Here is a 25,194-nt window from a genome sequence, read left to right as displayed (position 1 = left end):
TTTAGCCGCCCCGGGCGGGGCCGCGGCCACATGTAAATAAGCCCGCGGGGCGGGGCTGCGGAGAGGCGGGTGTCTGCGTGTCCCGGTCCCGCGGTGGGGGCAGGGCGCACCTGCGAACAGGGGGCGGCCCAGCGCCCTCACTCTCTGCCGCCCGAGGAGCCCGGGCGGCGGACGCGAGCCCGAGGCCCCTGTGCGCGGAGGGGAAGCCCCGGGACCGCACCTGGCCGCTGCACCTGACCTCGGCTTCGGGCTCAGAACACGGAACCAGTCGAGATGAATTCATGGAAAAGCCGTTTTTCAATGCTACTTCTTAAATGCGCAGCGGCCACATTCCTGAAGAGAACAGTAGCCAGCAGCGCCCGGGGGCTCTGGGACCCCCTGTGGCCCGCTGGCGCGGGTCCCGGCGCGAGTGGGCGGAGCCCTACCCCGCGGCTGGGCGGGGCGGCCGCCCGCGTGCAGACCGCGCGCCGACAACCGGTTTTAGGAGGTCTCCGGGGGGGCGGGCAGACGGCTGGGGCTCACGCCCCGCTCGGCCCCCCACGCGTTTTGCTTAATCGCACTGAGCCTCAGTTTCTCACTGTTTGCACTGTTTCCAGGCGCGTTACAGGCGGAAAGCGGCGTGTGGATCCGCGCCGGGGCTCCGGGAGGCCCCGCCGCCAGCCGCGCCGCCTGGGCTCCCACCCACTTGCGCCCGCAGGACCGGCGTCGGCGCTGCCCTCTCACTTCTCCCGCCCCGCCACTCGCTGCCTGTCTTGGGAGTCTCTGAAGCGGGGTTCACAGGTCTACCTCCTGAGGGTCACACCGGGCCAAGCGATAGTTTTGGTAGGAGCCTGTTACCCTATTCCTGGCAGTTGAGACCAGGCGAGCAAGGCCCAGGGTATGGGAGACGAGATCCACTTAGGGCACAGAGAAGCTGGTTCCCGGCTCATTAGCCTCCCTGCTCAGAGGCTCAGAGCTCGTTAGATGCTGGGCTTCAGAAATTAAAATGCTTCTGAAGTTCAAGGGCAAAGGTTTCCAATTACAGGTGCACTTTAAGGCGGCACGAAGCCCACGTAAAAGTTGTGTTCCCCTGAAGCTGCCGCCTTTGTGTGTCTAAGAGCGTGGGGACTTAGGTCACGGAAAAGGGCATCAGGCATCTAGAGACAGGGCAGTGGGCGACCCAGGGCTGTAAGTGCCCACCGCAGGGCACACACCTGGGCCTCGCAAGGTGGAAAAACACGAATAAACGCAGCAACAGAGTTTATAAATATATAACTATGTTTATTTGAATATTAAATAGTTTTTAAATTACAAGCAATTTATTGAATCACACTATGCATCAATATACAGTAAAAATCTTACAATTTAAAAATGTACACAATTTAAGTGAAAGTTCATTAACTGTTATATTGCCGTGAACCTCCTACGACTGTGTTAAAGCACGAGGAAATCTCACAGGTCTGACTGCTCCTTGGGTCGTCTGTGGACGGAACTGACAGCGGACATGCACACCGGCCCCTTGAGACCCATCTTGGCCTGTGCGAATCTGAACTGAGACATGTTCAAGCCATTTAAATATCAGGTTGTTGGTAATTCAATACTGTCGATGCATTTCTGAGAATTTATCTATATACTAAAGAGAATTTTACTTTTTAATCGTCAAAACTTGAGCCAACCCCATCACTACTAAGGAATATTGTTTCTGAGTTTTAAATTTGAAGTCACCTCTGTACGGCCATTCTTACTGTAAGGCCACTTCTCCTAAGGCTAACATCCTGAAGCCCAACACCTGGAGGCGACCGCGGTTCCCTTCTGGCACTTCCAGATGGCCGGCGGAGTCGAGCTAGACCAGGAGCTGCCTCCCTTCCACTCACACGCTCGGGACTCACACGTGCGGCAGGTCGTCGCCCCCACAAATACCCTATGGAAAATGTTACTTAAAGGGAGAGGTCTGGGAGGCGTTTCATGGCAGCAAGATATACAAAGACGTTTCTTAGATAAACCCATTTCTTTAGAAACAATCGTCTGTACATTTAAAAATAGAATGAATGTTTTCAATTCAGTATCGTTGAGCTTCTTCACCCTTAAGATGAATGGCTTCTCACCCGGATGCACAGTCCGAGTTTCAGGGGGCTTGGGGGAGCGCTTTTTGTACATTTCTCTGACTTACGACAGTCATTTGATAACACAAATTAATATCTAGCTAGGAAGGAAATGAAGGTTAATTATTTTTTATTATAAGATTTAAAATACGTGAACTCCACCAAAGTAAGATGAATTAAAACCTGATAGATTCCAAGGGAGGCCAGGAAATACCATTGTGAGCCAGGTATTATTACAAACCCACTGATTTATTTCATTGCATAACTTATGAGAGCAAGTACGGTTTGAAAACCCACTACTGGTAACCGAGTTAAAAAAAAAAAAAACCGAATCAACAAAGCACATGCTGACATTTCAAAAATGGGCTGGAATTTCTAATGTACATAATTTACTTCCTGTGTATTGCTTAAGATTTCAAATGAACACGTTAACTCACATTTATTATAAATATAAAATCTCCCCTGCCATGCAACCCCACAGTAAGCTCTACCACTCCGACCCCCCCCAACTCAACGTATAAAATGCTTTTTTTGGCAATTAATTATGAGAGCGATATAGACTTAAAACAGGAATTACGTTATTAAAACTCCTTAGCCATAGTGAAAAATGTCAGCCCCAAAATATCAAATTTATCTTGGGCCGACTGTATAAGATGACAGTATATTCTGTGGATCTGCTTGATTTTAGTCTTTAAATCTGAACTCCTTACACCTATCATTTGAAAACACTGGTAGAATTGCCTCACTTCTCTCTAAACCAAGCTGGTAGTTAGAAGTAAAAATTCGGAAAGCTCAGGAAGTCTATGGAGCAAGAAATTCAGAGTTTGACAACTTTGGCAAAAATCACTGTTACCTTTTATTTGAGGTGCCCCTCCCCCCGGCAGGGCTCCGTCGTGGAGGGTGAAGGGCGCCCCTCCTCCGTTCTGGGTTTTCTTGCTCTGGAAAGTTATTGCTAGTATCAAAAGTCAGTGGAGTGAACCCGATTCAATAACAAAGGCCACGATTTACAAGGGGAACTAGCCAGGACACACGTGCGCACCGCGCACCAGGACCCATGTCCCTGCGACTTGCACGGCGCAGCCCCGACCTGGGCCTGGAGTCATCCCAGCGTCACAAACGCCTGAGTGGAGTAGGGAAAGCGTGTCAGCACCGGGAACCCCGGGGGCGAAGGGCCAGCCTGCTGAGACTGCAGATCTGAGGCCCCGCCCGGCACACGTGGCTTCCTGACCTGGTGCTGCGCGGCTCTGGCCCCTGGACACGTCCTGATGTCAAAGAAGGTCGCGAGGCTGCACAATGCGGTCACCACCGTCACGGGGTTGCACGGGCCTCCCCCTTTCGGAGCAAGGGGAGAGCTCGGTGCTGGCGGCAGAACGGAGGGTCCGCGCGGGGCCGCCGAGGCCCTGACTAGGGGGACCCGCCAGCTGCAGAGGCCCTGCCGTCGTCCCTTGTCCCTCGTCCCAGCGGCAGGATATAGGGTGTCTCCTCGGCTACACACCCCAGTCATGCCTGGACGTGACGTGACTCGCAGTGCTTCTCGGGAAAATCCAGCTCTGAGGTTATTCCTAACAGCTCAGTGCCTGAGGCCGAGCTCTACAAACAGGATGGATTCACACTGGTCTCTGCGGCCAGCACTCCCCGCCTTCCAGAAGGAAGGAGTCCCAAGGACGCGCGGCCACAGCCGTCTGCTCCTGAAAACCAAGCAGAGGAGCTGGCCGCGTGCAGGGGAAGTGCCACAGGGGCCACACTCGGCCCCTCAGGAGAGGGGACCAGGGGCCTTGCACATTGGAACCTGCAGCTGAGTTCTGGGGCGCACCACCTGCTGACTGTTACCAAATGGGTTTTAAAAATAAAGGGGTGGGGTGGCAGGGTCACACGGAGGGGGCATAGGGCCTTGCAGCGCCTCCGAAACCAGCTCACAGAGAAGAGACAAAAATGGGTGTCAGTCAACAACAGTCTTTTTGGACTCATCAAAAATATTTCCTGTAATGACGTAAGACACTAACATTCAAAATCGTTTACCATTTACATAAGAGTACCATATGTACAGTTCTGACAATTCTAATGACAGCATAACGCTCAAAGTATTTACGCTTTACAAGTACCATGCAGAGCAAACAAACTATAAAACAAAAAACAATCAAACTAGTGGGAACCAGCTTGACCTGCCTTATTTTCCTTGAATAATTTAAGATTCTGTACAGTATCAGGGGCTCCTAGAACATTTCTCCACAGTGCAATTACAGAAAGCAATTAGTGATCTCTTTAAAAATAATAAATATGGCTCACTGGCGCCAGTCCCCACCGTGCGCCCCGGGGCCCTGTGCACAGGCAGGGCGCGGGGGAACTGGAAGCCACCGGAGCCGACAGCCCCCGCCCCGGAGGAGGGCGCCCAGGACCACCGGAGACGGCGCTTCCCGCGGGTGGGAGCGGCAGGAGCCAGCCTCCCCGGCCGGCTTCCTCCGTGGGCACCGCACGGTGCCGGCTCCTCCTCGGCCTCCTGAGTGTCTCCCGTCCATCCCGGCAGAGGCCAGCGACGGCGGTGGATGGCGGTGCTCGGGGGGCAGCGCAGGACACGCCCCGAGGAAGCAGCCTGGGGTCCGAGAGTGGCGGCGGATCCACCTAGTCTTTTTCTCCATCTTCGCTGCTTCCTATTCAGGAGACAACAAGCAAAGCGGGGTTTTTCAAATGATCGTCAAAAAATAAAAATAGTCTGGACGGCATCTGATCTGCAGGAAAAGGAACCGAAACTGCAAGTGCGGCCGCCGCCACCTGCCGAGCCCCGCGCCTGCCCCCTGCGGGAGCCGCGCTCGCCAGGCGCCCAGCTGCGCGGCTCCCACGGCTCCCACGGCTCCCTCGCTGCCTCAACGTCAGCGCTCAGGGCGCAGGAGAAAAGCAGCCCCGATGGCCGCCCGTCCGCGCCTCTGACAGATGGTCAGGTCACGGGCGTTTATCTAATTGGCACAATTAAGCACAGCATAAACACAAAAAAAAGCTCTTTGTATTTCCTAGTTATTATTTGATCTGCAAACTTCAAATCAAAAAAATGTGCCCATTAACATTTATCTTTCATTCTAGTTACGGGGAAAAAAATGACCCATGCGTTCAGATAACGTGACTTCAAATGTGCCCAGCCCGTGCCTTCGCACCCAGGCCTCTGGTTATCTCCCGAAGGCCGAGGCCTAATGTCAAAATCAACACCCCGGGGAAAGCCAGGGTGCGTCTGGGCTCGACCCCGGGGCCAGGTGCCTAAAACGCGAGCTTTCTGAAGAGCCGCTTCTGTCTGGGACAGAGGGGGCAGACGGGGGCGGGGTGGCCGGCGGCACAAGGGGCGCGCAACTCCTGGCGGCCGCCCCGCCACAGTGCGCACTGCTGCCTCTGCCCAGGCCACCCAGCCTACGGGGGCAGGGAGGGGACAAGCGCATGCGGCACCGAGCCTGTGGAGTGCCGGGCCGAGAAGGGCAGGACGTGGCCCGGGAGCGCACTGCCGAGGCCGGGAGGGCTTCGTGAAGAGTCTTGTGATCCAGTCAGCAAACCCCAGGAAAGCATCAGAGCACGGGGCCTCTGAGCCCAGCGGGCAAGGCCCCCCAGGCCGCCCGCCCGCAGCCCGCCCCGCTCACCTCCCTGCTCCATGTCCGAGTCCGTCAGGTGCGTGAGGGAGAAGCTGGCGATGCTGGCGGGGGAGATGGAGAAGCGGGAGCATGGCGCCGTGTGGGGCCAGCTCTGCTCCACGCTCCGCGGCGGCGGCGGCGGGGAGAAGTACTTCGAGGTGTGAAGGGCAGGCCTGGAACCGAGGAGGTTACCCGTCATCTTGGACAGGAAAGGGTCTGGGGAGAAGTCGTCGTCCCACTCGAAGCCTCCACCTAAAAGTACAAGATAAAGAATTCTCCCTTTATCATCTCACGATGACGAAGAGAGAGTCAGGTACAAACACGCAGGTGTGCTGGGCAGATGAGCAGACGCCGACTGGGCCTGGCCGACGGCAGGGCTGCTCCCCGCGGGGCGCCATTTAAAGCAACACGCAGAGTTATCCTCAACAAGTTAACGGTATCCGCAACGCATTCTGTTTAGTTTCTTTTTACACCGGTCAGTGGAGTGAAATACCTTCTTCATCAGTCGAACTTTCGGAATTTATGCACCTGCTCAGGTAGGGCGGACCTAGAGGCGGTGCGGGGCTGCCCAGCTCGGGGCCACGCGCTTCTCCTCCGCAGCGTCCCAGCTCTTTGGTTGGGGTCTCCTGAGAAACCAAACAGAAATCTGTCAGCCAGCGTCTGCCCGCGGGAGCCCAGCGCTGCACGTCCCGCACAGGCTGGCGGTGCGTCTGACTGCTCGGCTGAGAAAGGCACACCTCAGGGCAGGTGGGCTCCTGGGAGAGGTGAGGTGAGGACACGTGGCCCTGTCCCCCCCACTGGACGCAGCTCCCAAGACGGGGCGGAAAGCACCGAGCGGCCACGCGAGGCCTCTGAGAAGTGACCAGCAGCAGGCGGCTTGGGGAAGAGTGCCGGGGTCCAAAGACACTAACCCAGCAGCGAACTTAAGCCCCCCTCCCACCCCCCGCCCACAGCGCCTGGCCCGGACTCCTGGGCCCGCCCCGCGCATGTATCACCCACTGGCCAGACTGCACCTTGGGGCGGCGGTTTGCCCCACGGCGCAGGTCTCAAGGCTTTGGTGTGCTGTTCAGGGCCGGATCCGCCATGTGCGGCTCGGAGGCAAGCCAGGAGCCCCTACACCTTACGGGGTCGCCTTCCTTAGCTCCTCCCTCTCCGTGGTGTCCTGCTATTTTCCCATGTCCTGGGCCTTCCCTTTTTGGCCCTCTGGCCAGAAAATTAGGACTTTCGTTACCACACTAACGGTGCACACTTTCTACAGGTATGGCCGGGGGGCCTAGGGGAAGAGGCGTCGGGGGCCCTCCTCACTCTCGTGGCATCCCGGCTCCTCTGGGGGAAGAGGACGCTCACCTCCCTCACGATCGTAGGTGCCTGCCAGGCCTGCGGCTGCCACCCTCGGACTGCCTGGGGCTTGGCGTGACAGAACAGAAAAAAAAAAAAAAAAAAAACAACCAAAAACAGAATTTCTTGCTCCTTGAGTATCAGAAGACGCCCCTCGTGCTGCTTCTAGAATCAGAACCAAAAGTGCCAGTGCCCACTTTGAACTTCGGGCTGTGCTGAATTCAACCAGGACAGCAAAGGCTTTGAAAGGGGAACTCCAACCCGCAGAAGGCTTGAAACTTAATGTATTTATAAATAACCTACGGGTCAAAGGAGAAGCCATGAGGAAACTTAGAAAACATTTTGAACCGAGTGAAAACGCAACATATTGAAATATGTGGGATGCAGCTAAAATAGAACATAGAGGGAAATTTATAGTGTTAAAAAGGTCTCAAATCCTAAGCATCTTTCTCCCTTAATAGGCTAGAAAAATGCGAGCAGAATAAATGTAAAGCGAGCAGAAGGAAGAAAATGATAGACAAAGCAGAAATCAACAAAATTGAAAAAGAAATAAAGAAAAAGTAGTCCAGAAAACCAAAAGCAGTTCTTCAAATAAATCTACACAATCTCTTCCTAAAAGAGGAAATACTTCCCAGCTTATTTTATGGGACCAGCATTACCTTGACAGCAAAACTAAAGACAGTGCCAAAAACAAATAAAACCCCTAATCAGCTAAATGAGCAAGCAAACAGCCCCCCAAACTACAGACCAATATACTGCATGGACCTATACACAAAAATCCTTAACACACCAGCAAACTGAAACCGGCAACATGCGACAAGAATGAAACATCACAACCAAGTGGACTTTCTCCCAGGAGAGCAGGGCGGGCTCAGTATTTGGTAATCAGCCAACACCGTCCACCACACTCACACGCTCGCAGGAGGACCACCAGTTCCTATCGCCCGCTGCATAAGGCGCATCTGACAAAATCCGACAACCATTCAGGATGAAAACCCTCTCAAACTAAGATTAGACAAGAACCTTAATATGATACAAAACATCAACAAAAAACCTATGTCATAGTCAATGGTCCAAGACTGATGGTTTTTCTCCTAAAATTGGGCTCAAAGCCAGGGTATCTATCTTCACACTCCCATTCAACACTGTATTGGAAGCTAGTGCAACGATGTAAGAAAAAGAAATAAAAGGCATACAGATCAGAAAGGAAGAAATAACCTATCCCTTTTTGCAGACCACATGATTGTGCACAAAAATATTAGGAACGTGAAAAAAAAACAAAAACAAAAACAAAACCCTCTTAGAACTGATGAGTATACCAAGATACAATCAGCAGACAAAAAATCAATCACATTTCTATATGCTTGCAACGAACAAATGAAAATCAAAAATTTTAAGTTACATTTTACAACAATAAAATACTTAGGTAGGTACAATTCTAACAAAACAAACAGAGACTCTCCATGATGAAAACTAGAAAACACCCAGAACTAAACTGGTAAAATGTCAATTCTCTCCAAACTGAGTTATAGACGTTATGCAATTCCCACCAAAATCCCAGTAGAATTTTTTTTGTAGATATAGACAAGCTGATTCTAAAATGTATATAGAGTATTAAAGGAACTACAAAAGCCAAAACATTTTGAAAAAGAAAAATGACAGAGGAATCATACTTCCTGATTTAAGAATTAATCACAAGAGTGACGTATTAGCAAAGGAGTAAATACACAGATCAATGGAACAGAACAAAAAGTCAAGAAATAGACTCCTCCAAATATGGTCATTAATTTTTGACAAAGGTGCAAAGGCAATTCGATGGATAGGGGACAAAAGATGGTCCTAGAAGAATTGGACATACATCTAAACGCGAAACAATGAACCCCAACCTAAACCTTATATGAAAATTATTATTAAAAAATTAACTCAAAATGTATAGTAGATGTAAATGGAAAACACAACACTATAAAACTTTTAGAGAAAATATGTGGGATACGGGGCTTGATGAAGGGCTCTTAGATACGACGCCGAAAGCATGATCCATTAAAAAGAATCGGTAATGTGGAAACCATCAAAATGTAAAACTTTTACTCTGTCAAAGACAACCTACAGACTGAGAGCAATATTTCCAAACCACGTATCTGACAAAGGACTCGCATCTCGAATTATAAACATCCAGCTGGTTCGAGGAGCAAATTCATGGGCTACAGACCCTAGTCAACAAAGAACTTTAAGGGAAGAAAGTTTGAGTTATAGGCCATTTCATCTTTAAAGAAGGCAAAGCCCGAGCCCACTGAATGGTGCCCAGCAGGCCACCTGGTCCACAGCAGGAGAGCAGGAGGGCCACAGACCCCGTCACCGCCCCACGGGCGGGGCCACTCCCACGGAGAGACTGCTCCGGCCTGCACCTGCGTGCTGGGCGCCACTGCCCATGGTCAGACGCGAAGGTGTGGTCTGCGAAGCGCAGGACGCTGCCGGGAGAGCCGGGAAGGGGTCAAGGGCTCCTTCCGTTAACGGAAGAGGCGCTCCCGGGGCCGACCACACTTCCGCGCTCTCCTGGACTGGAACCGCAACCAACCTTGAATTCCTTTTTTTCGCGTAGCCACAAAGCAACCTGTGGCCTCCAAACGGGTGTGGCCTCCAAATGGGCACCGGGGAGCGAGCACGCTCAATTCCCCACCGCGCGTGGGCTCCCCTAACGCGCCGGTTTGGAAGTGACCGATACCTGGTCAAAGAGATAGACCGTGACGTCGTCGAAGAACGTCACCGCCTTCTTCTCCTTTTTCCAGTCCTCCGGCGGCTGGTCGACCGCCCCGGCGGCCGGGGGCTTCAGCAGGCTCCGCAGGTGCCTCCCGTCCTCGTTGCTGAGGACCACGGGCACCGGGTGCTCGGCCTCGTCCTCCGACTCAGAGCTGAGGCTGTGCAGGTTGAAGGCCCGCAGGTCCTCGTCCGAGTCGTCACTGTTCTCGTCTTCCTCGTCCGCGTCAATGCCGTCCTCGCACAGGTCGAGCATGCCCGACGCGCCGAGCTTGCCCAGGTACTTCCCCTCGACGTCGGGCTCCTTCAGCTTGGGGCCCTCCGCGTGGCCGGGCGCGGCCCTGTCCTCCGCCAGGTCCGGTGGGCCGCCGGCGCGGAGGGCGGCGCTCGCGAAGGCGAGGAGCTCGTTGGTGTTGGTCCCGGTGGACGCGACGGCGCAGGGGCGCTCCTCCTGCGCCTCGGGGTCGTCACCGCTGCTCGGCTCTGAGTTCGGCAGGCGGGAGGGGCTGCCAGCCCTGTCCTCGTCCTCGTCCTTGGGAGGACGCAGCTCCCTGGCGACGTCGGCCAGGGCCGGCTCGCGTGTCTCTCTCGAGTCCTGGAGGCTGGAACTTTGCAAAGCGGGTGGACAGCTTTGGTCTGGTTGGCTGTGTTTGGTTTCCAGGAGACTGTCCTTGGTGCCGGGACTCTGCTCGGGGGTGACTGGCCGAGGCGGGGGCCGGTCCGTCACCAAGGCTGAGGCTGACGGTGAGGATCCTGAGACCCCCTCTGACTTCTTATCGGGCTCGGAGTCGTTGTCCGAGAAGTACGCAGAGTCTCGGTACGAGCCCTGGGAGCTGGGTGCAGAAGTCTGCGAGGTCACCTCGGTCCCTCCGTGGCCATCGGCGGCGTCTGAGATGACGATGGCGGGGTTGGGCGGCAACCCACCACAACCCCTGTCGCCTGCTGCGGCCGCGTCGGCGGCTGCAGGGCCATCAGGAGCAGGGTGCAGGCTCCACTCGGGGGACTCCAGGTTCTCTGTCTCGTAGCCGCTGTCCGCAGGCTTATCGGGGGGCACGAGTTTCTGAGGCGTGTGAGGGCCCAGAGAGCACAACAGCACATCATGGACATCCACCGAATCCAGAGAGTCTGGCGTGCCCGCCGACTGCTCCGATGCCGGGGTGGGGGCCGACAAGCTGTCCTCTAAAAGGCTGTCTTGACTGGTAGAGTCCGAGGAGAGCGTGCACACCGAGCCCACCTCTTTCGGAGCCTCTTTACAATTCGGCCGATTCAAAGTCCCCACAGCTTCCGAGTTTTTCTCCCGCAACTGATGCCCGTGGTCTTCTGGAAGCGGTTGATCCTGTAAGTTCTGTCTCGATTCTAGAAGACTGCTCCCTCCCCTCGCTTTACTGGCAAAAATGCCATCAACGAGAGCCGAGTCCCTCTGTGTTCGTCTCGAGGCCTCCTCGCTTTGATGAGTCAAGTCACAGGACCCGGGGCCAGTGCCGGGTGTCTCGGCATCAGTCGCGGGAATGTCACCGGGGACGGTCAGAGCATCTCGATTTGTTTCTGGGCGGAGACAGTCACCGTGGATGCTGACATCTAGACACGTGGGCACGGCGTCTCCCCGACTGGGAGGCGAAGCTGGAGGTACGTCATGGGGCGTTCCTTTTGTTTCGAGAGAGGTAGGAGGCGCCTGCACTTCCGGGGAAGGTGGCAACGAAATGTTCAGAGTGTGGTCCTCGAGCGCAACACCTGCGCCTTTACCCTTCACGCTTATGTTTTCCTGCAACAAAGAAAAGCCTGGTTTATTTTCAGCAAACTTAAGCTCAGTATCTAAAACGTTTCTACGTGGAGTTTCTAAGACAGTTTCAGTAAAACCGGCATTTTTAAGTTCTGTTTGAAGATCATTTATATGTTCTCTGCTAGACAATGAGTCTTTCAGTAAGTTTTTCTCTTGAAGAAATAAAAAGTTTTCTGATAATTCTTGAACACTCACTGGATCAAGATTATCTTGGTGTATAAGGTTTTCTGATAAGCAAAGAGGCTCACAGTCAAAAAGCTTACGGGGCTTTTCTTTGTCAAAATGGCATGTCATTCCTGACTCTTTGGGGTCATCCAGGCTCGAACTTAAAGCGGCTGGCTTAAAGTCGGCTTGAATGCCGTTCAGTTCCAAGATGTCAAATATTTTTTGGTGACTGGGCAGATCCTCCGCCTTGTCAAGGTCATTGAATATACTGTTGAAAGGGCTGTCGGCGCCCCTGGCAACGTGCACGTCCTCAGGCGCGCCGGGGTCCTTGGGGTCTGCACTGCTTTGGAAGAAGTCCTCGTCTGTGCTGGACTCCTCGAATGCAAGGTTCCTGAGCGTCGGAAACTGGGGCGCCTCGTCGGCTGTCCTTTCTGGATTCTCCATTTCGGTCGTCAGCAGCGCAGGTGGGTAATCGAGCTCCAAGTTGCTACCACTTTTTTCTTCTAACTGGATGTAATAGTCGCTTCCAACAGAAAGGTTGTGGGCGTCGAACACAGGAACCACTCCGGGGGCCCTCACGGGGACATCCTGGCCACTGTCGTCCTGCTTCCCGGGCCCGGGGTCGGAAAGCGTGCTCTCGAACACTTCCACTGGGAAGAACATGCTCGTGTAGGACAAGGCCTCGTCCGCGGGGCCCCGGCCGCACTCGTCGAAGTGGTCGTGCTTCGCGGCCTCCCAGACGTACTCGAAGCTCAGGCCCTGGCTGGTCTCGGTCACGGTGAGGACTTCCTCCATCTCCCGACCCAGCCGGTCCCTGGGGAAAGGGTCGAGGATGGGGAACGCGGCGCTGCTGGAAGTGTCTCTGCCGTGCGCACTGGGCTTGAGCGCATTCCACTGCTGTTCGAAGTCCACCTCCGAGTCCCTCTGGCTCTGCATCCGCAGGTAGGTGAGCAGTCTGTGCACGTCCTCGGCCGCCGGCCTCTTGTCTGGTGACAGCCAGCAGAACTGTAAGACTTCATACCTGAGCGACACGGAAGAGGTAATTAATGGGCAGATAATCAAGTGTTTTAAATAAGAAAAGGCTTTAGAAGGACCTTGAGGCCAACTCAACAGCCCCGAAGTTTCTACACTCCAATCGCTGCTGACCACGTGCAGGCATTCGATTCATGGAGAGATCACGGTGAAAGAGGGAATGAAGGAATGGAACAGGTGGCCCCTAACTCTCTGTGTTCTCAGGACATTTCACAGAATCACTGCAATCCTTTTGCCTTGCCTGGCATTTACCCAGGGACTTGCCCACTGAACTTAGGAACAGTTTTAACAAGTTCGCCTCTTAACACGATCGTCACAGGTACCCTGCAGGGTCAAGAATGCGCAGAAAAGAAGCTGAAAGGGGAGGGAAGAGAGCAGAGGACGAAGCCCGAACGAGGTGGCAGCCAAGCCCGGGTCTCCCAAGCGCTGGCTGAGCGCGGCCAACACTGAGACTGGGGCTCTGCGCGTCATGGCGAGGACGCCGTCACGGGGTTACGTTTACGGCGTGTAGGTCAAGCTGCTCCAGGTGACACGGTTCTAGCAACTTGCAGGGGGGCCATGCTTCAGGGGCAACGCCCGCTGGGCACACAGGGGTGTAGACAGAGGCCTCGGGAGGGCGGGGCGAGCCTGACCCTACCTGGACACGGAGCGACAACTGATCCGGAGACTTGTAAGAAGTAAGTTTGTTTTGTGAATGTGAGTTCGTCTCGGCTGCCAATTTAAACATTATCATGTCTACGCTCTTCTCTCACATACTAGATGCCACTTCCACAAACGGCCTCATTTGGAAATAATTCCACAAGCGCAAATGCCCTCACTGTTGACTTTTCTAATTAGTTCAGGCTTCACATTTTTTTTTCTTTATTGTGTGTAATACATACATTCCTGCTACTTCTATACATTTTTCTAAAACAACAGTGACTTTAAAAATAGATGTTAATTCTAAAACTGGTCACGAATAACATACAAGCGATTGCTTTTTATAACACTTGTTTAAAAATGGGGAATATAGAACTAACACCCGGGGACCCAGGATTTCCTTATCTTCTGAACACAGCAACACAAAGCCAGAAGTTACTAACCATCGATCAGAATACGGCTGCTCCAGCTGGGGTTTGGGGAGTTTTGTGCCCCTCTCTCGAACGACCTGATTGAGAACATCTAAGTTGGAAAGGTTGGAGTACGGCTGAGCAGCATTATCAAAAAGTTCCCAAAGGGTCACACCCAGGGACCTGCAGAAAAAAGGAAATGATTATTTCTTCCTCCTTTCAGATGCTGAATTTTTAACACCCACACTTTCCTTTGTAGTCATTAGGAACTTTAAGGACAAGGTGTGTCCTGAAAAGGGCATTAGAGATCTCTCTCAAACACAATGAAAAAAGAGACGTTTCCATCAAAATGAGGACCACGACAAGAATGCCGCCTCCTCTGGACCACCGGACACTACTCCAGCAGTCCTGGCCAGAGCGAGAACACACGGAACAGGGGCAACAGGCGCATCACAGGGAGGAGCGAATATGACTCTGTTAAAACTCAAGACATGGCCTGAAAGAGCACGATGTAAGAGTCCAGCAAAATGGTTAGATACGAGACAAATATCCTGAATTCCAAGTTTTTTGGTAGAAAAGAAATCCCATTTACGGTAGACGTAAACATCAGAAAGCCCCTGAAGGAAATCTCCAGGCGAACGACCCCGCTGCTGGACCCCAGGCCCCTGCTGCCGCCATTCCCGGGCGGTTTGGCTGTGCGGCTCGCACACCGGGACGTCCCTCCAGCACCTGCAGCTGCCTGCGCATCGGAAGGGGCCCCCTGATGCCCCCACGGGCAGCAATGCCCTTTCCCCCTACGCGTCCCACTCGCTCTGATGCCCAGTGCTCTGTCCCCATGGAAACGGCCTCTGGCTCCAGTCAGAGGAACACTCACTCTCCATCTCCTCCCCGTGGTCCCTGCATTTCCTTTCCCCCATTTACTGCCTTCCCGTGGGGTACGGCCTCCTGTTTACTGGCTGACCATCTGGGTCATCGGGAAGCTGTCAACAAACACGCTGGTATTTGGGACCCACCCCCGAAGACTCTCAGCTGGTAGAACCAGGGGTGACCTGGGATGGGGGTTCCCAAACCCCGGGCTGCGGATGGTACCGGCCTGTGGCCTGTCGGGAACTGGGCCACACAGCAGGAGGGAGGTGGCGGGCAAGCGAGTGGAGCTCCGTCTGCACCTGAGCCGCTCCCGGCGCCTGTCTATTCACCTATTCACACTGGCTCGCACCTCCCTGAGAACCTCCGAGCCTCCTTCTTCTGGGAGGAAAAACGTCCTGTGGCTCTGACCCCTCTTCCACCAAACCCTAGAGGTCTCCCTTGTGCTCCCCTGGCACAGGGCAGTGTGGCCCTTGCCTCTGGCAGAAGGTGGCACTGCTGCCGACCTGCCACCAGTGACCTCTCCAACTGTCGGAAGCAAGGGGTGGGCTCCGGCCCATCCCACAGCTGAGAACAGTAAAAGTATGGATGAGGCGTAACACGCATCTTCTGTAAAGGCATCGGAGAGCGGACGAAGCGGCTGGGAACTACCAGGACGAAACCCAGAACCTGGAGAACTCAGAGCACTAAGACCACCTCTGCCCTGGGGCTTCCGCTGAAGCACAGACCTTGGACTTCTGTTTCTGGTTTACGAGGCTTGCCCAGGATAAGGGGGTGGAGGGGTGGCAGACGGACCTCCTCACGGTGGGAACAAACCTGCCCTGCCTCCCCTTCAGGAGCCCGAAAGGCCAGCTGCCTTGGCACGGAGGTGCTATGAGAGATAAATGTGAGCGTGTGTGAGCGTGTGTGTGTGTGTGTGTGTGTGTGTGTGTGTGAATATTGTCTGTGAGAGCGTGTGTGCGCGTGGGGGGTGGTAGTCTCTAAGAAGCTGTAACCACAGAGCTGGCCCTTACGTGGATTTGCAGTCCAAATTCACAAGCTGAGGAAAGCTCTGGACCAGTATAGGGCCCCTCAATGGCAGGACGCCCAGGTGCCACACAGAAGCAACTGTGGGTCTTTTCTGGAGGAACGTTCCTCAATTCTAGATTTCCAAGATCCTCACCACAAAAAAGTCCATAAGGAAATAAGGCATCATCAAGTGATAGGTCAAATACAAAGGACTCTAAACAATGAAATTATCCAATGCAGATCATAACCAAATTATTAAAAACAGTGGCCCAGGTTTTAAGAAACCAAACATACCTCCCAAAACTGAAAAATCAATAACTGAGCTATAAAACTTAATAGATGTAATAGAAGATTAGACACGACTGAAGAATTTAAGGAGACAGAATTAGTGGCTGGGGCACAAGTCTAAGAAGTTATCTAGAATGTGGCACTGAGAATGTGGCACAGAGATGAAACACAGACAAGAGATTAGGACAGAGCAGACAGCGAGAAGGCGTGACACAGGTCTCACAGGACTTCCAAAAGGAGAGGAAATGGGGCAGAGGTGGCATCTCAAGGTTAAGGGCTGAGAACAACATCGACCTGCAGATTGAAGCCAAATAAATCCTGAGCAGAAGACATGAAGAAATCTACATTCGTATACACCATAGTGAAACTACCAAAAAAAAAAAAAAAAAAAAAAAAAGAAAGAAAAAGACAATGGCAAAGCTTACGGCTGACTTCTCAATAGCAACAATGGAAGCCAGAAGACGGTAGAACGTCCTCAGTATGCTGAGAGAGAATAACTGTCATCGAGTAAAAACATATTTCAAGAACGAGGACAAAATAAAAGTATGTTTGGACCTACAAAACACTGAGCATCTGTCCCCAGCAGACCCTCAACAAAGGGACTTCTGAAGAACATACTGTGGGCAAAAAGAGAGTGAGTGATCGCAGAAGGTCTGAGGTACGGAAGGAAAAAAAAATAATTTGATTACTTCGATAAACCTAAATAAACACTGATGCTAAAAACAAACAAACAAACAAAAACAATAATAAAGCCATAAACGGTTAAAGGAAAAAAATAAAATACCCGATAATAATAACACAGTTATGTGGTTGTTTTATATAGTTAAGCCGAGTTAAAGCATTCTGAGATCCTTACATTGTACAGAAGGAGGGCCAAGATATGGATTGATACTGGACTAAGATAAATGATGTATATGTGTTATAACTTCCAGGAAAACCAACACAGGTAGAGGAATAGAATACACAGCTCCCAAACTAAAAGGAGAAAACAGTTTTAAAAAGAAAGGCAAGAGAAGAAAAAGAAATTCAAGAAAGCAGTACAATAGCACGAAAAAAATATAAACCAAGAAAGCTGTAACAGAAATTGTTAGTCAAAGACTTGGACACATTTTTTTCAACTTCCATTTCTCTGACCTATAAATCATAGCATTATACAACCATCCAAACCTCTGTTTTTCATTTACTTCGACAAATATTTATTAAACATGAATTATATGCCAGGCCCTTTGGCAGACACAGAAAACAGACTTGGTCCCAGCTTTTGTGGAGCTTATTACCGCAGAACGGGCAAGAGAGGCAGTGTTCAGAACGTTAACCATGTCCCTGCGATTGTGACCACTGCCATGGTGTCACTGAAATGCCTGTTTCACACCATCGGGCAGGTGCTCTTGTGTTCCTACAGCTTATTCGGTCACTGTCCTTTAAGAAAGTACCCGAGGAGAAGGAAGTTAGGACTTCGCTATAAGAAAGCCTGACAGAACGGTAAATCAATACATACCAAATGTTACTGTACTTAGTTTGATCTGCAGTGAGTAGTCTGTCTTGAAAGCTGGTCACTAATTCTGGAGCAGTCCATCGCAGAGGAAAAACTTTCTTATCATCTGTTTCAATATAATCCTCCTGTTTTGTTAGAAAGCATACAGAATTTTGAATTCCATCTTACTTTTTGTGAGCTCAGTGATTTAATTCCACATCATTCTCAGACAATACAGACTCAACCCAAAGGACACATCGGATGGAGAAGTGGGCGTGAAGAGGCCTCCGGGCGGAGGGTGGGGAGGGCTTCATGAGCCTCTGAGCCGCAAAGCCTCGCTCAGCCACCGCTCCTGGAAAACGGAGGGCCGCTGGTCTGGTGCGCAGGGCGCAGGCCCGAAGCGAAACGGCCGGCCCCGTCCCTGCGCAGGGGGTGCTACGGTCGGGGGGGGGGGGGGCAGGCTCCAGAATCTGACAGCCTGGGTGCTAGGTCCACATTCGGCCTTTAACCAGCTGTGTAAATCTGGGGAGGAGACGAATATGCTGGGCCTTTCTACTTATCCGTAAAATGAGGGTGCTGCAATACTATCTCCTCTCATGATGAGGATGAAATGCGCTGATGCGGGCGAGGCCCTCAGGGTGCTTGGTATACGGCAAGCACGCCGTGCAGACACTAAGCTACCGTGCAGACCAACGGCCAGCAGCTATTTGCATAATATTTTTCAGTTACGGAGGGCTGTGAAGATATGACCTCTTCGGTCGTCACACAAAGCCCGCAAGACAGAACAGACATCCTCGTACTGTTGCTTAGAAAACGGAGGTCGAGTGGCCTAGCCGAGGTCCCCCGACAGCGCGCGGCTGGGACAACCGCATTCTTTGCCCCACATCAAGCTACCTACCCCCCCACACGCCCCCACATGCACCCCCACCACACCCCGCGTCTACTTCTTATTTTGGGGAGGGATATATTTATGACAGTTGAAAAAACCGAAATACCAAGATTACTGAATTTGAGTCAAAATTTTACTGGACACGTAACAGCGATATTTGTGCCGTGTATATTTTATCATACGAGCTGCAATGCTTATCCTGCCCATGCGCATACTAAAATGTATTATGCACCACCACACCATATCAATTACACTGAGTATCGGTCATTTTAAACAAAGCCTTTGAGAAACTGTCACGAAACCGCGGGCACGGAGCCACTGGCGTGGGCAAGGCGCATGTCGGACGCCGACAGCACCGCCCGCCGGGCTGGGACCACGCTCCTCTCCACCACCCCCGGACTCTTTCCCCTCTACGGAGACGGAGCGGCACTTGGTGATGTCGCCCTGCCGTGACCATGAGTTACGTGAGATCAAGGAGGAGGCTGTAAGCCTGCGGCTTACCTTGTACCTGCTGAAGCCTATTCCATAGTCTCCCACCTTCACGTTTAAGTCCGAGGTGAGGAAACAATTCCGCAGGGCCAGGTCGCTGAAAACAGAGAGCGAGGTGAGCGTGAGAACGAGGAAGGCCCACACCCCGGCCAGCGGGGCCGGGAGCTGCTAGAGAGAAAGGCTTTCTCAGAGTAGTGGTTCCGAGCTCCCCGCTTAGTAATTAATGTTTTAAAATTCTTTTTTTTATAGAAAAAGATCACATATCATATTCTTAATTACTTAAATAATGGAGATGATCAGATGTTTTAGCCAATAACTACAACGGCTAAGGTTAAATACTGACCAGAACTTTACCCTGCTCTGCATTAATCCCAGATTTATGGCTCGTTTCCCAGTATTTTAAGAGGTACCGAGAAAGAGTTCTAAAATACGATTGCCTAATTTGTCTGAACATTTTCTTTCCAATACCTTGTATTACTTCAGTGACAGTGCTTTGTAAACATTTCTAGTGTTCTACTTGTTTTAACTATTAAACATTACTAGTCTACTTATTTCAAGTAAGGCTTAATAGTTACAACTTCAAGACCCACCCCCCCAAATAACTGACGTTATTAAAAATGTTTGTTTTTTAACTCCTTTTTCAAACATGTGCAGGCATTATAAGGAGGCCCTTTTCAAATTACTCTCATCTCTTCCACACTCCGCCTCTGCACAGGGGAGGTAAAGATATTACTTCCGAGGCTTTTTAAAAACACTTTACTTATATATTTGAGAACAAGTTTGTTTTCAAATACATAATTTGAAAAGAAAAAATTACTTTTTCTAAAGGAACTTCTCATACAGACAACAGAGTCAACTTTTTGGATTTGGAGTTTAGCTCTCAGTTTCTTCTAAATCATCAATTGGCATACAAATAAAAAAGGCCACCAAATTAATAGAGAAAAAGACACCTAATTTATTGTTTTAAATCGTAAGTTATCAAAAACTGAATTTCTATATTCCAAAATTTAAAATGTTGGTCTTTATATGATTGTAGAAGACCAAAAGCTTAAACTAACACTTAAATTCTTATTTTCAGAAATGTTAATGTCCAAAGCTGACCATGTCTGAAATATGACTGGCGACAGTGCTCGCTAACAATGCCATAATTCAATGACAGTCTGGTCCATAACAATCTCGATTCAATTATGTAATGATGGCTAATGTTTACAAAGCACTTAACTCTACTCAAGGCGTTTCTCTGAGCGCTTCACCTGAGTTAGCTCATTTCACCCTCACAACAAAGCTTTGAGGTGGGTATCATTATTTCCCCCAGTTATATTATAGATAAGGAAACTGAGGCACGGAGCACTAAAGTAAGCCTGTTCGGGTCACAGAGCTTGCAAGATACTGTTCAGTAGCGTTTTCATCTTCTGACTGGCTGTAGGTAGCATCAGTGACAATCGCAGCACACACCGCGTGCATGGCTGGTCCTCAAACACGCGCTGGTGTGAACCTGCAGTTAGTTATAGTCCATGTCTCGCCACACATTCCGTTCTGTCTACAGGTGGAGATTTTCACACACTCCATCCAGAAGCCCTCGGCCCCGCAGACGTGTCTGGGAGAAACCTTGGGACGCCCCTGACTCCGCTGCTACAAACGACAGAGAAACTCCCAATCCTAAGAAGAGAAATGGTCCCCGTTTTCTGGAACGAAGGGAAAAGGGAAGGGGAATGGAAGAAGGGGTGTACCCTTGGAGGGCAGAAAAACGAAGGCGCTTTAAGGGGGCACTCTATCCGCCACACCGACAGCTGCGAGCGGGCAGCGTGCAGGGCTGGGCCGACAGGAGGTCCCTGAGCATCGCTAACGAGCATCCCTGGAGTCCCTAGAAGCAGACCCTTCTTGACCTTCCCCGCGTCGCCCTCCCAAGACCAGAACTAAAAGCTGCGTGCCAGCCATTCCACCAGGGGCGTGAGTGTCACCTCAGGCCTGAGGCTGGCCGGAGCACTTCAGGGCACTTGGCACCCTGTACTCCGGCCATCCGAGCAACCCCTGGACCGTCCGCGTCCTCCCTCCGCTCCTCGCTCCTCACACGTTCACTGCAGGTCCTTAGATGTCAAATGTGAACGTCAGACCGAAGATGGAAAGGTAGATGCAAAAGGCCTCTGGCTCCTATTTCAGAGGCACCACAGAACTCTTAACAGGATGCAACTGCTGTTCTCGGGGAAAGAAGGAACGCTCCTCGTTACCGAAAAGCGGACGTGACGCAGAAGAAAACAGTGGTATGGCTGGGGGACTTTCTTCTAAGCCTGCTCCCTGTGTCCCCTCCAAATGTCCCAGTCACCACACTCCAAGGCCCTGGGAACGGTCTTGGTGCCATTACTTAAGAACCGTGCGACTCCGGGCAGGTCGCCTAGCGTGCTGGAGCCTCAGCCACTTCACGAAAACGACAGGACTGTGCCTGCAGCGCTAATTCACAGATTTTTAAGGATAAAATAAAAATACATGTGAGAGGTTTTCAAAACGTTAGAGGGCTACCCAGATTCAAGACGATGACATAACTCGATTCGAAATCAGTAAAGATAAATGTTCTCTGAGGCCGCGAACACACAGAGCTAAAGAAGAGAAGAACACAAAGGTGTAACTTCTCAGTGCCAGAGGTACCTGCTGACGTCAATGGCTGGTTTTGGTCAGGAAATACAAACATACCCAGTATATTTTTCCTTCAAGTTGAAAAACAGGTCTGGTGGGGAGGCTGCCAGACAAGCCGGCCCTGAAAGGCTCTCGCGAGGCCCGGCAGCAGCTGCGGTCGCCTCGGCTGTCAGGGGCAGCACGCGGTCCGGCCGCGTGAGTGGGGCCGACGGACACGGGGGGGCGGGAGCTCCCCATCCCGACTCCCGAGGAAGCATCGTCGCCAGCTCTCAGCGCGCGAGGAGGAGCACGGACCCCCCTGCAGAGGGCTGTCTCTGATGGACAGCTCAGAGTGACTGCGGCCATTTCCCAAACCACCCACACCCCTATCTGTTACCTACTGATATGCTTCCCCGAGTAACCTGAATTCCTGTTAAAAAAAAAAAAAAAAGGTAACAAATGGCAAGCAAAATAACGGGAAGCGGCCGAATATTCTTCTAGGGCTCCGCAGGCTCTCCTGGGTAACGTGAGTAAAGGGGATCCGTATTTCACAGGCGACACCGCCAGGCTCAGGAGTACGCACCGTGGCTGAAACTGGGGACGCCGAGCGCGGGGGACGGACGTCGACCCCACAGTCTCGCTCTGCCCGCTCAGCGCTCCGCCTCCGCCAGCCACGGAGGTTCGCGCAAAGAAAAACTCACGTGGGTTCTGGAGAGACGCCGCCACGGACGACTCAAAGATGGGGTGCAGGGCGCAAACAGTGCCAGCGGAAGGTTAAAGGGAGGGGGCCTTGATAGGGCACAAAGAGGCGACTTGGGGTTCGGGAGCTGTCACCCCGGCTTACTGGGCCAGTCCTTGCTGGCTGAGCGGCACAACATTTACTGCTGGGCAGTCAGCCCTGTGTGGCGCTCAACTTCCGGTTCTGGCTTATCTTCCAGCTGGAAACAGCTGTAAAACTGGTCAGCGCCTGTAAGGAAGCGGTTCTGGGGTGTCGGGCAGTGGACAGCCCAGGGGTCTGGTTCTAGTGCTCGCATGTACATCGGAATCACTTGCGGGGCTCGGGAAGGTGCAGTAGGCCTGGGGTGGGGCCGAACTAGCTACCAGACGACCCCCCAGAACCCAAGCCTGGACCAGGAGGCCACCTCAGGTCACGATCAAGGACAGCCAGCATGTTTCGTGTGTGCCATCTTCCCAAGTGGCAAACCAGCTGGTCTTAAAACACAGCTAGCACTTTTGCTGGATCACAGGATAATCATCCTCACGTGGGCCCTAAGGGCATCTAGAGACATGGAACAGTTAATACTTTACATACGCCCAACGATTTTGGACCGAGGGTCACGAGCCCAAAACGAGGCGGCCTGCCATGTGAAGACACCTTCCTTTTCCTTCTCTCTACCTGGCCCACACCCGGCCTGTCTCTCTCCTGACACACAACGCCAAGGCCCACACGGCGGGAGCTGGTCCTTCCTATCCTCTTACGCACATACACACATTTTGAACAAACTGGGTTATATAAAAGCTAGGTCCTTTCTGAGTCTTCCTGAAGTGCCGTCCTTTAACGCGTATTAACGAACTGGGAGGTATACTCTTTCTATATATTTTTCCATACTCATATACACGAAAAAAGGGGATCAGGGAGCATTGCCTTTCAAAAATGCAGCATTATGCCTACATCTGCATCTTTATTTCTAAATCACATGGAAAGGCCTCCAACTCGGCTAGCACAGCGGCTGCAAGCCTGCCTTCCCAGCAGCCGCGGCACATTCACAGCCCAGATGCACGAACTCCAGTTCCCCCGTGAACGTTAACTCTGTCTCTTTTATTTTTTGCCAACACTTCAAACAATGCTGCAACGGGCATTTCTAATGTGTATTAGATATTTCTGTTAAGTGCCAGCGCTCCTATTTCCTGCGAGACTGAATCTATAAATGGAGTTAAAGGCAATGTGTATATATAATTATAGTTATTGCACAATAGCTTCTAAAATATTTATAACGTATATGCAACATGACACATGTGCAGTATATGACCAAACCTTCCCGCACGCCCCCCCCCCATACCCCTACTAACAATAGATGTAGCGATTCCTTTAATTTTTGAGTTTCGGTTACTTTAATTTGCATGTCTCTACCTACTTTTGAATTTGAACATCATTTCTTTGCCTCTTTGTATCTTTGGCTATTTCCTACTGGGTCATCGACTTTTTGTCAGTTTGTAAGAACTCTGTATGTGGTACATGTTGGCCCTCTGCATTGCAGATTCATCTTCAAAACTCTGTTTAGTGACTCTGTGGTATTTGTTGCTATATGAAGTATTTAATTCTTATATAATATTCAACCACATCTATCTTTTACTTTACAACCCCTGGATTTATCTTAATTAAAGAGGCCTCGTACCCCTGGGTTACACACAGTCTTCTGGTATTGTGCCAATAATACATTTAATTCTTTTATCTTTACTTTTATGTACAGGATGATGTAGGGTCCACTTAGTTTCCCAAATAGGCAACTAACTGTGCCAGCATTTAATAAATAAGCCAGTCTTTCCTCATTGATTTGAAACGCCACTTGTGTCAGAGATTAACTTTCTCTTTGTACTGTGTCCTGTCCATTGATCTGTTTCTCTGCCAAAACTATATTGATTTTTATTACAGTGGCTTATTGTGTACTCTGATATCTGGTAAAGCGAGTTTCCTTTACTGCCCCAGTGATCCATACTTAAATGGCTCTTCTAGACATTTCAGACATCCATTCTTCTATGTGTAGATAAAGATAATGCCACCTACCCACCCCGCCCCCAAAATCCCGTGAGGACTCTAACTGGAACTGCATTATTTATTCTCAATTAACATTTTTGTGTTGCCGTCCCATCGTAAAACACAGCGCATCTTTCCATTCGCTCACATAAGATTTCATATCTTCATGTAGTCTCGTGCCTTTCTCACATAATTTATTCCCAAATAATTTATTATTGTGGCATTGTTGAGAACAGAATGCTTTTTTTCATGTTCATTTCTAGGTTCTTATACCTAGTTCAGGGGGAAACTGTGCTGACTTCAGTGTATTTATCTTATAGCAAGCCTCAATAAATGTTCTTCTTAATTTTTTTTTAAAGAAACCAGCATTTTGTTTTTTCTTGATATATATGATCAAGTCACCAGTGAAGGAGGGTGTTCTCTCCTTTTCCAATGATTGTTTTTTTTTTTAATATAGTGCTGGATGAAATTAGCTGTGCTTCATCAATGAGAATCATCAATAATTTTCTATTTTACGCCATCTTTTGCCATTGAAGCTACGCTGGATTCATAAAATGAGTTATAAAAAAATCCAATCTTCTTTAGGTCAGAAATAGTTTTAATCCACTGGTGTCATCTGCTCTTTAAAGGTTAGGCAGAAGTCAACCATGAATCCTCTGGACCTGGTGACTTTAAGTGAAAGCTCTTTAGCTACCTTTCCAGTTCGGCCACCTGACCCATGGAAGCCTTCCGCTGCTTCCTGGGTTTACGAGACATTTAAATGGATCGCTTTCACCTGCTGCCTCTCCTCGCTCCTACGTGAAATACATCGGGGGGGGGGGGGCACAGAGGTGAAGAAGATGGGCCCCTGCTTGGATTCGGCAAACTTCCCGTGTGCAAGAGGAAACAGAACACGGTCACGGACAGCCGCCCTACACCCGCTGCTACCCGGCCTTCTCGCAGGGGCGTCCTCTTTCCTAACCGCCTGCGCCGCACTGCGGAGGTGATGTGAGCGCGCGCACGCACGCGCA

At 51.1% G+C, this 25,194-nt stretch overlaps 1 protein-coding gene across 3 annotated transcripts in view; it reads right to left on the bottom strand.

Moving 5' to 3' along the window:
- Nucleotides 1-1,235: 1,235 nt before the first annotated feature.
- Nucleotides 1,236-25,194, bottom strand: part of LMTK2 (lemur tyrosine kinase 2) — a 63,055-nt gene continuing 39,096 nt past the window's right edge. For 2 of the 3 annotated variants that reach the window (XM_016155155.2, XM_016155156.2), the window contains exons 8-14: nt 18,832-18,916; nt 17,466-17,587; nt 13,841-13,990; nt 9,750-12,747; nt 6,183-6,315; nt 5,699-5,941; nt 1,236-4,729 (exon numbers count right to left, since the gene is read on the bottom strand). In XM_016155155.2, the coding sequence (XP_016010641.2) occupies nt 4,701-4,729; nt 5,699-5,941; nt 6,183-6,315; nt 9,750-12,747; nt 13,841-13,990; nt 17,466-17,587; nt 18,832-18,916 (3,760 nt within the window). In that variant the 3' untranslated portion in view covers nt 1,236-4,700. The remainder of the gene's footprint in view (nt 4,730-5,698; nt 5,942-6,182; nt 6,316-9,749; nt 12,748-13,840; nt 13,991-17,465; nt 17,588-18,831; nt 18,917-25,194) is intronic. The other variant, XM_016155157.2, reaches the window with a different exon arrangement.

Source organism: Rousettus aegyptiacus, unplaced genomic scaffold (genome assembly GCF_014176215.1).
Source record: "Rousettus aegyptiacus isolate mRouAeg1 unplaced genomic scaffold, mRouAeg1.p scaffold_m13_p_7, whole genome shotgun sequence".
NCBI classification, from domain to species: domain Eukaryota; kingdom Metazoa; phylum Chordata; class Mammalia; order Chiroptera; family Pteropodidae; genus Rousettus; species Rousettus aegyptiacus.
The sequence above is the reverse complement of the archived record's forward strand: the minus strand, read 5'-3'. Positions and strand labels throughout refer to the sequence as shown.